The following is a 14,278-nucleotide window of genomic DNA, read 5'->3' as shown; positions in this document are numbered from 1 at the left end:
CCTGCCTTGGGAACCCGCTCACTGTCCTTAATTGGACGGTGAATGTAGAGGTGTTGTCTTAATTGGCCACCTCCTGGAAGAATCCCTTGTTGATGCACCTCTGATCTGTGTAGGGTCAGGACAAGGAAATAGTCCCGATGTCCGAAAACTTTTAAAAGAGAAAATTCCATCTGTTAGTTCCCTCTGCCTGGCGTAAATAGGGGGGGTAGGGAAGTTAAAATGGTGGGCTTAGCACCCTGTTCCTGCTCATGGGGTGCTCAACATTGATATGAGTGGACACAGAGAGCAGTTCTGAATACATGGAAACGGTATAAATCCTGATGTCACACAGCCCAACTAGCTGATATGAGGCCAGGATGCCAAATTTTGGAAATGCAGGTCCTAGCAACACATGTGCTACCCAGAAAAGTAAAAAGAAGAGTGAAGTAGCAAGACGGGCCCAGCAGTAGCATTATTTAAAGGGACAGACACCCTGATGGCAAGTAAGTGAAATTTACGGAGCTTTCTCTACTGGCCTCAAAGTGCTCAGCATTGTTCTTGGAGGTGTTTTGATGTATTTATTGGAAAGTGTTGCCACATCCCCACCAGGGAGAGCAGAGGAGTAGGTGATCTGTCCACACAAAAGCTGCAACAGATATGGAGGCAGCAATACCAATGCTTTTGGTTCTTTAGCACAACAGTGAAATGGAGTAGAAGATGCAGAGAGGGACAGCTCCATGTCATGCCTTCTGCCAACTTAGAGGCTGATTCCTCCACACTCCTTCACAGTGAGAGGAGGCTGATGGCAGGCCAACCAATACACCAGCATCTCAGTGTGCATGCCCATTCAGTGTTCTCTTGTATGCAGCCAGAGCGAAGTCCTCATCTGAGCCTTCTACAGTAGCGCTTGTCTGCCACCTCACTGTGGCAAACTGGCAAACAAACCACCCTATATCCCTGTCCTGGCTTCAGCACATTTATGCCCAGGTAACTCGACACATGCTGATCCCAACTCTATACTAGCTGCCAAGGTAAGTGCAGTATCTGAGCTGGTGGCTGCACGAGTCTGATTAAGTGGCGGGGACTCTTCATCAGTGCTATGCTGTTGCTCTCCCTCCTCACTTATGTTCCTGTGGCTGGGCAGGTAGCAGTTCTTGGGTATCTGAAAGCAGGAAATTAGAAGGTGAAGTTTGGTGTGAGAGAAGGGGATTGAGGTGGGGATCACACCATCAGCAGATTGCTTATGGTGCCAGACAGCAGGATGAGAATGTGCATTAGGCAGGAAGATACTGCTATCCTCAATGTTCTCAGCATCACAGTAGCAGCATGATGCTGAGAGCAATCTCCTCCATAGGGCTCGGTATCCATCCCATCAGTCCTGCTCTGCTCTCTTCTGTTGTGTGCAACTTTATCCTCCAAGAGAGAGGACTGAATATCAATGACTGTGTTACACAGCGTTTCGGTGATGTGTCTACTATAGCTGAATAGCTGGAGGTATGTGGACGCAGTGAGTGGTGGGTGTAAGGTTGGCAGCATTGGAAAGTGTGTGAGGGTGAGGTGGACTATTTGGATGTTAGGTGTGAGTTCTGAGTGTCAGGGACTGGCGCTGGGTGAGTGATGGGGGTGTGGTGCATTGAGCAACATGGGAGATAGTTGGTTTAGTGGGTAGGAGATCTCATGTGAAGATGTACTCACTGACCTTGACCACATGAGGTCATTGGTCCTTTTGTGGCACTCCTGCAAGGTCCTCAGTCCAGGCTTGGGCAACTGACTTCCCTGGTCACTGCTCCCATTCCCTTCTATGGGTGGTCCTTGAGGGTCTCCTGCCTCCCCACCACCCCTTGGAGAAGTATGGGGTCTCTCCTCCTGCCTACCTGCAGCACTAATTCCCCCATCTGTTAATCTGGATCACTCTGTCTGCCCTGGTGCTCATTTTACAACAATTTCTACTGTGGCACTCATTTTTTTTCACCTGCCCTTTGAGATACAGCTTGCCTTTAAGAATAAGTAGGTTGTCTGCACCATGTGTTCTGCAAACAACGTTACTGGTGCCTCCTGCTGTATACAACATTTGCTGGTATCGGTCAACGTGGAGATGGCGGCCCAGGTTCTTGTCCAGAAATCTTGCAGATGAGGTGGGCAGGCCAAATTTGTGTCTTACACTACTCAACCTGAACGGGCATGGGCACGTGCCCCATGCCCAAAAATCAGGACAATATCATTTTGTACCCTTAATGTTTCCTTCTCCAGAAAAGGCACCCCTCTCCTGATACAACAATACACCATCTTTCCCCAGCCAAACAAATACCCCTGATAACAAATTATTGAGAGAGCATGCCACTGGCTTTGGACTACTCTACCAAAAGGTCAGTATTTACACAAAGGGTCGAATGGCCTCCTTCCATGCCGTGATCTTTATGATTAAGCACCTCAAAGCATCCCATCGTCAAGGCATTTATCTTTTAATAGGTCATTCCTCCTTCATTTTCTATTTTGCTCTTCTCACCAATGAAGTGTTCAAACAAACTTTTGACATTCTAATACCTTTAGTGAGTGTTCAGTACCTGACACGAGAGTTGAATATGATGGGATCTTTAGTCTTCAAAAGGGCAATGTCATTGTTCATCTCTGAGGGTATGCTAAAATTGTCATGGATAATCACTTTTTCCACAATCAATCTTTGCAACCATTCCCTTCTTTTGGTTGAACCTGAAAGGAAAGATTCGGGGATTAATTTCCATCTCTCAGACCAAGGTCAGAATCGATCCCCTTGTACACAGTTTATATAAGAACCCCTTTGTTATTCCTACCGACACTCCCTGTGATAAACTGACAGCTCAAAGCACCTTTGTGTTATATTTTGATTAAAGGTGTGATAATTGGTAAAAGAGAAACATAGACACCAATTAATTGCAGGGAAATCATGGCTCCAGTCTTCATCTCCATCTCTACTCAACATGTCAGACTGGGTGCATCAGAATTGACATAATCTGCAACTGCCTGAGTGTCCATTGGTCAAACGTTACCCAGGTCTCTGCTCTTTGACATGGGTCTGCCCCCCCCAGATAGACTGGAGGGGGTTGGCTGGCAGGGAATGGCAGAAATCCTGAAAGGTCCTGAAAGGTCATAATGGTTCTGATACACAACAGCCATAAGGCCTTGAGCACCAATCCACTGGGGCCTTGTTTATTCTAAAAAATAGCAAAGTTACTCATCCTTCTGGACCACCTTGGCCTTCAGAGAGCTGCCTGCTCTCTGAAGTCTCCTATCTGCGCACACTCTGATCACAACAGGGGAAGACAAGAGGTGCAAGGCCCACCAGCAACTTCTAAGTTGCCCCTGTGTTTGGGAGCTTGTCTGGAAATCCTTGAAGAAAATGAGGAGGAAGGACGGCTTACAACTCTCCTGCATCATTTCCTTTGTTGATCCTTGCTTGAAACTGCCCCAAGTGCAAACACTCCACCTTTCCCTCAGGGGTTCCCCAGAAATATTTTGGTTAGTGCGAAGGGAGCAGAGACCATGTCCCCTTTTTGACATGGTCAGGGAATGAGCATTCTACAAATGTGTTGGAGAGGAATACCTGTTCCTACATATCTAGTGCAGATCATATAGAAAGAAAGAATTGTAGACATCAGATCCTCCGGTCATTCCAAACAACTTCATAACTGATGGGTTACTTAGGAGTATTATGTTATTATGTACGTAAATACTGCAACAGCAAGATCACATACATACACAATGACTGGCCAGACAATTTGCTTTTGATGTTTTTGGGCTGGGGGGTGGTTGGGGGGGTCGTGGCGCCGGGACGTCATAAGAATTTAGGGTTACCAATCCTCCAGGATTGGCCCGGAGTCTCCATAAATTGAAGAATAATCTTCAGGACACTGCTTTGTGCAACCCTGGAGAAAAATCATGGGGACATTATAAAAGTTTTTTTTAAAAATGTCATTTTCTTTGAACATTTCTCTTTACCAGATATAAAAATATTGAAAATTGGGAAAGAAGGCTGTTTGGCTGACAGTCAAGCATCATCCAATTGGGTAATGAGTCTTTTTGCTTTCCAATTGGTATAGGAAGGCAGTGCGTCACAAGGATGGATGTGTTGGCCGACTAATGGCTCGAGCATTGAGGGTTGGGGGGAGGCAAGTCATGTGACGAAACCTCCAGAAATACATTTAATCACAGTTGGCAACCCTATAAGATTTTCCATTCAGTCAAATGGCATTTCATGACATCTTCTGCATTCCCTGATGCTTTAAGCCTCAGTTTGATGTCTCATCCAAAATATGGCACCTCTGACAATGCAGCACTCCCTCAGGGTTGCAATGAATGATCAGCTAGAACATGTGCTGAAATCCTAGAGTTGGGCTTTGTCCCCTAACTAATTGAATTCAGAGGTGAGAATGCTACCAAATAAGCCTGACTGACAAACTAACTCGTTTCTTGAAGAACTGGAAAAAGCTTTAAATAAAAAGTCTGATTCTTACCAGTTGAGATAGTCAAGTTACTTATCTTTCCTACAGTATCATTAACACAATGTGCAGCAGAGAGAATCCAGTGTCTTGAGATGATTGAACCACCACAAAATTCCTATACAGAGAAATGACAGAAAATAAAAGTAATTGGCAGAACAACTTGAAGATAAAATTCAGGCCAATTGGCCAGTGACTACGGAGGGAGTGCTCCATCGTCCGAGATACCATCTTTGGAAATTAAACGGAGACTCCATCTAACTGTTTTGAGTAAATGTGGAGGATATCAGGGCACTATTTAAAAGAGAGCTAGGTGCCCTGAGCAACATTTTCCCCACGGCCAACTAAAAAATGATTAACTGGCTGGTAATCTCACTGTTGTTTGTGGGATCTTACTATGCTTTGAAACAGAGCATGAAACATGCAGTAACTGAGGCAGTCCCCAGGAAAGAGAGGAGGAAATATCAGAAAGGGATGAATGATGAAATATTAGTTATGATGGAGAGACAGAATAAGAACAATAAAGAAAAATATGGCAAAATAGAAAAACAGATCAGAAAGGCATGTAGAAAGGCCAAGTAAGAGTGCTATGAAGACCACTGCAAGGAAATAGAAGCACAAACTGAGAGCATTGCATGTGAAAGTTAAAGCATTGACAGATAGGAAGAAAAGAATAACTAAAAAGAGAGGATGTATATCTATGGAGGAAAGAGGGAGAACTTCTCTTTGAAAAGAAAGTGCAGAGAAATGATGGGTGAAGTACACCAGACAGCTAGATGACAATGAATACAGAAGTGAATTGGTACCATCAGAGGGAAGAGAAGGACAAGAGATAATTGAGGCAGAAGTCAACACAGCGATCAAAAAGATGACAGTGAGGAAAGCACCTGAAATCGAATGACTGAAAGCTCGGAATGATGTTAACATTGGGATACTGACAGAGCTCTGCTTCAACATTTACAGAACAGGATTCCTACCTGAGGATCTTATTCAGTCAGTGTTCATCAAGCTCTCAAAGAAACCTAAAGCCCTAGAGTGTTCAGAGCACAGGACAATAAGCCTCATGAGCCATATGACGAAGATGATTCTAATAATCATTTTGGAAAGATATGACCAGTCTATAGGAACAGAGGCAGTCAGGATTCAAACCAAAGAAAGGAAGGCAGGGCATCATTAACTTGAGAGCAGTCATTGAAAGGTACCTGGAAGTGCAAAAATCTGTGTATGTTTTATAGACAATGATAGAGTCTACCATCGGAAAATAATGGAGTGCTTAAGCATAACTCAAAACTAACAGAAATGATAAAAGCATAATTCGGAATCTATCTCGGAATCAATCAGTAGTGGTGAGACTTGATAGTGGCTTGTCAGACAGCTTCCCAATAAAAGAGGAGTGTACCAGGGATGTGTTATGTCCCCAGCCAGTTTACTGAAGCTATCTTCAGAGACAGAAGATCTACCAGGTTGTAACATTGGGGCGTTGAACATTAGCAGCTTGAGATAGGCCGATGACACTGCACTGATTACAGAGTCAGAAGAGGCACTGCAGGAAATTGTAAATGAAGCGAGGAACATGGATTAAGAACGAATGTGACAAAGTGGTGATAAGCAGAGACCTAACCCCGGTTGTGAAAATGAAAGTAAATGGATAAGTCCTGGACCAAGTGAAAATGTTCACATACCTTGGGCAAATTATCACTGCTAATTGGAGAAAGATTGTAAGATCTGAAGGAGAATTGAGATAGCCAAGGCCAGCGTTGTCAGAATGAAGGATGCGTTAACATCAAAGAAACTGAACCTGAATCTTTGGAAATGAATGGTGAGGTGCCAAATCTTGTCATCTATGTTATTCACCTCAGAGACATAGGGCAGAATCATTCCAGATTTGCACTACATGCGGTAGCGGGCAGGAAAAACATTTTATCCGCTGGCCGCAATGGTGGCTTTTCACGCTGTATCATCCCAAACCCACCGCATTAATTATGCATTCCCGGGATACACAACATTTCCATGGTGGCGGGCTCCGATTGGCCTGCCACGCCATCACCTCATCACTTCATCACGCCAGGTACCACATTTAAAGTAAAGACGTGCTCAGTGCTTCCAGGACTGCAGCAAAGAAGACAAAAGGCAAGAAGACTGCAGACCTTGAGCACCTTTTGGACACTGTGGAAACCCGCTGTGATGTCCACGGCCCCTGCTCTGGCTGCAGGAGGGGCAGCTACATTACCACTCCAGCTTGGTAGACGATGGCAGTGGTGATCAGTGCCAAAGCTGCACAGAAGAGGTTGGCCATTCAATGCAGGAAGAGGATGAATGATCTCATCCGTGCCGCCAGGGTAAGGCAAGCATCTCATCACTCTAAACTCACACACTCAAACCCATCACACATTCACTGGCATCTTACTCACTGCCAGATCAAGGGACATCACCACCCATTCTCACACACATAGGGCAGAATTTTATGTCCTACAGACGGGCGCACGCCCGACCTGATCAGGTGTAAAATTGTGCGAGATGATGTCGGGTGAGCGACCCGAAGTCATTGCGCACTTGCATGATATTTCACTCGGCGGATGCGCACAAAAGTCAGATGCGCGCCCGCCAACAATAAAGAGGGCAGTTAAGCCCATTAACAGCACAATTGTCTCTGATTTTTCATGGCCCGTCTAACCTTACATAGAAACATAGAAAGTAGGAGCAGGAGTAGGCCATTTGGCCCTTCGAGCCTGCTCCGCCATTCAATATGATCATGCCTGATTCTCTATCTCAATGCCATATTCCCGCTTTCTCTCCATACCCCTTGATGCCCCTAATATCCAAAAATTTATCAATTTCTTTCTTGAATATACTCAGTGACCCACCTCCACAGCCTTCTGCGGTAGAGAATTCCACAGGTTGACCACCCTCTGAGTGAAGAAACTTTTCCTCATCTCAGTCCTAAATGGCCTGCCCTGTATCCTGAGAATGTGGCCCCTGGTTCTGGACTCCCCAACCAGGGGAAACATCTTCCCTGCTTCCAGTCTGTCCAGCCCTGTTAGAATTTTATACGTTTCAATCAGGTCCCCTCTCATTCTTCTAAACTCTAGTGAGTACAGGCCCAGTCAAACCAACCTCTCCTCATACGACAGTCCTGCCATCCCCAGTATCAGCCTAGTGAACCTTCGCTGCACTCCCCCTACAGCAAGTATATCCCTTCTTAGGTAGGGAGGCCAAAACTGCATGCAATACTCTAGGTGTGGTCTCACCAAGGCTGTGTATAACTGCAGGAGGGCTTCTGAACTCAAATCCTCTTGCAATGAAGGTCAACATACCATTTACCTTCCTAATTGCTTGCTGCACCTGCCTATTTACTTTCATTGACTGGTGTTCAAGGACACCCAGATCCCTTTGTACATCCACATTTCCCAATATATCACCACTTAAATAATACTCTGTCTTTCTGTTTTTCACACTGAAGTGTATAACTTCACATTTATCCACATTATACTGCATCTGCCATGTGTTTGCTCACACACACAACTTGTCTAAATCGTCCTGAAGCCTCTTTGCATCCTCCTCACAACCCCGCCCAGTTTTGTGTCATCAGCAAACTTGGAAATCTTGCATTTGGTTCCCTCATCCAAGTCATTTATATATATCATGAATAGCTGGGGCCCAAGCACTGATCCCTGCGGTACATCACTTGTCACTGCCTGTCACCCAGAAAAATACCCATTTATTCCCACTCTCTGTTTCCGGTCTGTCAATCAATTCTTAATCCATTCCACTATATTACCCCCAATCCCATTTGCTTTAATTTTGCCCACTAGCCTCTTATGTGGGACCTTATCAAAAGCCTTCTGGAAATCCAAATACACCACATCCACTGGTTCTCCCTTATCTATTCTACTAGTTACACCCTCAAAAAAACTCCAGTGGATTAGTTAAGCATGATTTCCCTTTCATAAACCCATGCTGACTTTGTCTAATCCCATTAATGCTTTCCAAGTGTTCTGTTACCATGTCTTTTATAATAGACTCCAGCATTTCCCCACTACTGATGTTAGGCTAACTGATCTGTAATTTTCTGTTTTTTCTCTCCCTCCTTTTTAAATAGTGGGGTTACATTTGCCACCCTCCAATCTGTAGGAACTGCTCCAGAGTCTATAGAATTTTGGAAGATGACCACCCAATACATCCAATATTTCCAGGGCCACTTCCTTTAGTACTCTAGGGTGTAGATTATCAGGTCTTGAGGATTTTTCAGCCTTTAACCCCATTAATTTCTTTAGCATCATTTTTTTACTAATGCTGATTTTCTTCCATTCCTCCCTGTCACTAGGCCCTTAGTTCCCTAACATTTCTGGGAAATTATTTGTGTCCTCTTTTGTTAAGACAGAATCAAAATATATGTCCAATTCTTCTGCCATTTCTTTGTTCCCCATTATAATTTCCCCCGTTTCTGACTGTAAGAGACTTACGTTTGTCTTTGCTAATCTTTTTCTCTTCGCATATTTATAGAAGCTTTTACCGTCAGTTCTTACGTTCCTTGCAAGTTTACTCTCATACTCCATTTTTCCCTTCTTGATCAATCTTTTTGTCCACTTTTACTGAATTCTAAACTGCTCCCAATCCTCAGATTTGCAGCTTTTCCTGGCAATTTTATGTGTCTTCTCTTTGGATCTAATACTATCCCTAATTTCTTTTGTAAGCCATGGTTGAGCCACCTTTCCTTTTTTTTTACATCAGACAGAAATGAAAAAGTGTTGCCATTCATGCATACATTCCTTGAATATTGACCATTGCCTATCTACTGTCAACCCTTTTAGTAAGGTTCTCCAATCCATCATTGCCAACTCATACATCATATCCTCATAGTTCCCTTTATTTAGATTCAGGACCCTAGTTTCGGATTCAACTTCTTCACTCTCCATCCTAATGAACAATTCTATCATTTTATGGTCACTCTTCCCCAAGGGACCCCACACAACAAGACTGTTAATTAATCCTTTCTTATTGCACAATACCCAGTCTAAGATAGCCTGCTCTCTAGTTGGTTCCTCAATGTATTGGTCTAAAAAAACTATCACATACACACTCCAGGAAATCCTCCTCCACAGTATTATTGCTAGTTTGATTTGTCCAATCTATATGTAGATTAAAGTCACCCATGATTACAGTTGTACCCTTATCGCATGCATCTCTAAATTCTTGCTTAAAGCCTTCCCTTACATTTCCATTACTGTTTGGGGGCCTATAGACAACCCCCACCAACATTTTCTGCCCCTTGGTGTTTCTTATCTCCACCCAAACAGGTTCCACTTGATTTTCCGAGCCATTGTCCTTCCTCACTATTGCATTGATTTCCTCCTTTTCTAACACTGCTACCCCACCTCCTTGCCCTATTTGTCTGTCCTTCTTAAATATTGAATACCCCTGGATGTTCAGTTCCCATCCTTGGTCACCCAGCAGCCATGTATCTATAATTGCAACTATATAATAACAGTTTGTATCTATTTGCACTGTTAATTCGTCTACCTTATTGCAAATGCTCCGTGCATTAAGATACATTGCCTTTAGACTATCTTTTTAACCTTGTTAGTCATCTTAGCTTTATTTTGCACTATGGTCCCATTTGTTTTTCACCCTTGTTTTTTTCTGCCTTCCACTTTTGCTTCTTACTTTTCTGTCTTTTGTTTCTATCCTTGTTTCCCCCTCCTCTGTCTCCCTGCCATTCTAGTTTAAACCCTCCCCAACTGCACTAGCAAAGACCCCCCTGAGGACATTGATCCTGGTCCTGCGCAGATGCAACCCGTCCTATTTGTACTGGTCCCACCTTCCCCATAACCGGTCCCAATGTCCCAGGAGTCTGAATCCCTCCCCCCTACACCATTTTTTCAGCCACGTATTCATTTTATATATCCTGCTATTTCTACCCTCACCAGCACATGGTACTGGCAGTAATCCTGAGGTCACCATCTTTGAGGTCCTACATTTTAATTTACATCCTTACTCCCTATATTTAGGAGCTTATAGAGCTTGTAGGGCCTCATCCCTTTTTTTTATCTATGTTATTGGTACCAATATGTACCATGACCTCTGGCTGTTCGCCCTCTCCCTTCGGAATGCCCTGCAGCCTCTCAGCGACATCCTTGACCCTGGCACCAGGGAGGGAAAATACCACCCTGGAGTCTCTTTTGCGGCTGCAGAAATGCCTGTCTGTTCCCGTTACTATTGAATCCCCTCTCAGTATAGCCCTGCCACTTTTCTTCCTCCCCTCTTGTGCAGTGGAGCCACCTGTGGTGCCATGGACTTGGCTCCTGCTGCTTTCCCCTGAGAAGTCGTCTCCCACAACAGTATCCAAAATGGTATATCTGTTAGAGAGGGGGATGGCCACAGGGGACTCCAGTACTACCTGCCTTCCTCTATTCTGCCTGGTGGTCATCCATTCCCTTTCTGCCTGTTCAGTCTTTACCTGCGGTGTGACCGCCTCACTGAATGTGCTGTCTACGAGAATCTCAGCATCGCGGATGCTCCACAGTGAATCCAACCACAGCTCCAGCTCTGAAATACTGTTAGCCAGTAGCTGCAGCTGGACACACTTCCTGCACACATAGTCGCCAGGGACACTGGACTGTCCATGACTTACCACATAGTGCAGGAGGAGCATATCCATGGGTGTGAGCTCTGCTGCCATGACTTCCCTTAGATTAAGCTCGTTAGTTACTCCATTTAAAGAATACTAATTATGCTAGGGGCCTTATTCCACTCCAAACACGCCCACTACAGTCCAAAGTCCTCACCTTATTTTGTTTAAGCTAATGGAATGCAACAGTTTAATTAGTAGAAAAAGTAGAAGTAGAAGTATTCACCTGACCCTACTTACCAATCAGCTGCCTCCCCTGCATCGCATCACTTTTTGAATCATGATGTCCTCGCGCTGCTTTCAGCGCTGAGTCTCCCTGGAACTCTCGCGCCGCTTTCAGCGCTGAGTCTCCCTGGAACTCTTGTGCTGCTTTCAGCGCTGAGTCTCCCCATAACTCTTGCTCTGTCCTCGTGCCGCTTTCAGCCCCGAGTCCAGCTCCCGCTCTTTTTAAATCTCTGCTCTTTTTAAATCTCCGCTCTGACTCTCAGCTCCCACTCTTTTTAAATCTCTGCTCTGACTCTCAGCTCCCGCTCTTTTTAAATCTCCGCTCTGACTCTCAGCTCCCACTCTTTTTAAATCTCTGCTCTGACTCTCAGCTCCCACTCTTTTTAAATCCCCACTCTGACTCTCAGCTCCCTCTCTTTTTAAATCCCCACTCTGACTCTCAGCTCCCGCTCTTTTTAAATCCCCACTCTGACTCTCAGCTCCCACTCTTTTTAAATCTCCGCTCTGACTCTCAGCTCCCGCTCTTTTTAAATCTCCGCTGTGACTCTCAGCTCCCACTCTTTTCAAATCTCTGCTCTGACTCTCAGCTCCCGCTCTTTTTAAATCCCCACTCTGACTCTCAGCTCCCACTCTTTTTAAATCCCCACTCTGACTCTCAGATCCCGCTCTTTTTAAATCTCTGCCCTGACTCTCAGCTGCCGCTCTTTTTAAATCTTACCTAGGCCACCCGCTCCTCTCCCACTGCCTCCCGTTTGGCAGATGGGTGAATCGACCAGGCGGCCTTTACACTTTTCATCAAACCTCATCCAAGGACAGGATGAAATCTTCGTTATGTAATAAAATAAAAATAAATATCTGTGGGCAGCACTTTTATGAGGTCTATGTTCAGGTGCTTCATTGTGATGCATGGACATTTTTCCTTGAGCTTCTTAACCCTTTATTTCATCATTTGAATGTCTGCAGCTCCCTGAGGCAGCTGTCTCTCTTCAGGGAGCTCTCTCGAAGCGCTCACCCACACCCGTGGTGACGTTATCAGCCACCCTCTTCCTGCCCCCATCCTGGCAGCGCTGAGCTTCTCAGTGCATGTTTCACACTGGCTGGCCATTAATTGGTCAGCCAGCATGAAATCGTTGTCGGGGGCCGATTGTGGTCGGCATTCCATTACTCGGCCACTCCCAGGCCCGCAAATGGCGTGTGCCCGCCAAATGTAAAATTCAGGCCACACCCTCACATGTCCATCTGGCCTCATGTCCTCTGGAGGCTGCCTCCACTTGCATAGATAAAAATGTGCCCCACACATACTTTGGGATACCTCCCTTCCCCAGCACAGCCCTCAACTTCCAGCCTCTTCCCTTGCCTGAGGCCACTTCTCCACCTTCCCCAAGCAAGCCCTTGCCCTGCAGCCATTGAAAAGCCCCCCACATATGGCTGATGTGGTAGGTAGAGACCTTACCCGTGAGCCCCCTAAAAATGATGTGATGCTGTCTGTTAAGTCTGGCGCTGATGACTGAGAGGGCTGACTGAAGCAAGGTAGGCAAACAAACCTTGAAGTCCCAAGCGAAGTGCAGCCTGCCAGGTGCACGTCTTATATATGCTGTTGTGAAACATGTCGGCAGGTGGGCGGACAATCCAATGGGGAGGATGAGTTCATTGGGCTGGCCTTATAATGATATGTAGATGTATTATAATGAGGCTCCCAATGTCCAATAACTGGAAATGCAGCCTGCCATCAATGGGCTGAGCAGACGATTGCAAATTGTTTTCATGACGTCGTGAAGCCAATTTTTGGCCTTCTTGCCACATTGTCCACTCAAGCCAACGAACACGCCCGGCGCCAGCGGGCACGAAAAATCCTGGCAATAGTCAACAAAGAGACTATTGATAAGCTGAATGCGTTTGAGATGTGGGCACATAGGAGGATGTTCCACACATCCCAGCGGATAGAAAGACTAATGAGGAAGTGCTGGACGTGGCTGGAGAAAAGAGGAAATTAATGCTTAACATCAAAGAGAGAAAGATACAATACTTCAGTCACATTAGAGCAGATGGTAAACAGAGACAGTTATTGGAGGGGAAGATCATTGGGAAAAGTAGGAGAGGGAAGCAGAGGAGAAAATGGATGATGGATATAATGGGTTGGATTTGTGTAAGGGTGGCACAGGGCAGACAGAGGTGGAGATGACACCAACGAAAAATCTTTGCATAAAACAATTGCTGCTTTTGCCTACATAACATTTTGGAAGTAATTTGTTGCGTGTGAAGAACTTAAAGGCTTTACTGAAAGATGAGATAAAGCAATATATAAATTCAAGTCTTTTTAATGCGAAGGGTTACAAACACTGACATTTCATCTTAGGTTTTGAGCCCTAATCAGATTATAAAGGTGATATGGAGCAAAAGTGGGTGAATGGATTTGAGGTGGAGACTAGCCATGATCTCATTGAATAGTGGAACAGGTTCGAGGGGCTGAATGGTCTACTCCTCATCTTATGCCCCTTAAGGCCAAAGATGGCTGGCCAATGCAAATGTCGCACTGGAGAATTAAAGCTTCTGCTTCTGAGGTTTGGTTCAGGCAAGCTACCTAGTTAGAGTAGAAGTGTAGCCTGAATCTAGATTGTGCTATACCTGACATGGAGAGTACTTAATGATACCACTAGTTTAAGAAAGAAGGAAAGTGGTAATCCCTCGGGATCTCCCTCATTTTCTTAAGTATAACATTAATTGGAGACTCTTTGGTCTCCTGAAGCAGCCTCTTCCAGAAAGGCCTCATTATTCTCATGATTAAGAAGTGTTCTAAGGGAACTCACTTCTCAGTAAGTTTGATTTGGCTAAATTGAGTTTTCAATCACCAAAAAAAATCCTATGAAGGAATAAGACATTTGGTACAAATAAGAAGCCATACAGAAAGGAATAAGTGCATAAAGACACAAAGGTCACAGGGGATTCAATTCAGGAGAAAAGTGGAGAGAAT

General features: G+C 44.9%; 1 protein-coding gene across 1 annotated transcript in view; it reads right to left on the bottom strand.

Moving 5' to 3' along the window:
* LOC144684543 (complement factor B-like) overlaps window positions 1-14,278 on the bottom strand; it is a 71,829-nt gene that overhangs the window by 13,124 nt on the left and 44,427 nt on the right. Inside the window, exons 12-13 of the mRNA XM_078548446.1 lie at window positions 4,470-4,572; window positions 2,544-2,688 (exon numbers count right to left, since the gene is read on the bottom strand). Of these exons, the coding sequence (XP_078404572.1) occupies window positions 2,544-2,688; window positions 4,470-4,572 (248 nt within the window). The remainder of the gene's footprint in view (window positions 1-2,543; window positions 2,689-4,469; window positions 4,573-14,278) is intronic.

The sequence above is a fragment of the Cetorhinus maximus genome, chromosome 9, assembly GCF_964194155.1.
Source record: "Cetorhinus maximus chromosome 9, sCetMax3.hap1.1, whole genome shotgun sequence".
Classification (NCBI taxonomy): Eukaryota; Metazoa; Chordata; class Chondrichthyes; order Lamniformes; family Cetorhinidae; genus Cetorhinus; species Cetorhinus maximus.
Note: the sequence above shows the minus strand (reverse complement) of the source record. Positions and strands in the feature narration are given on the sequence as shown.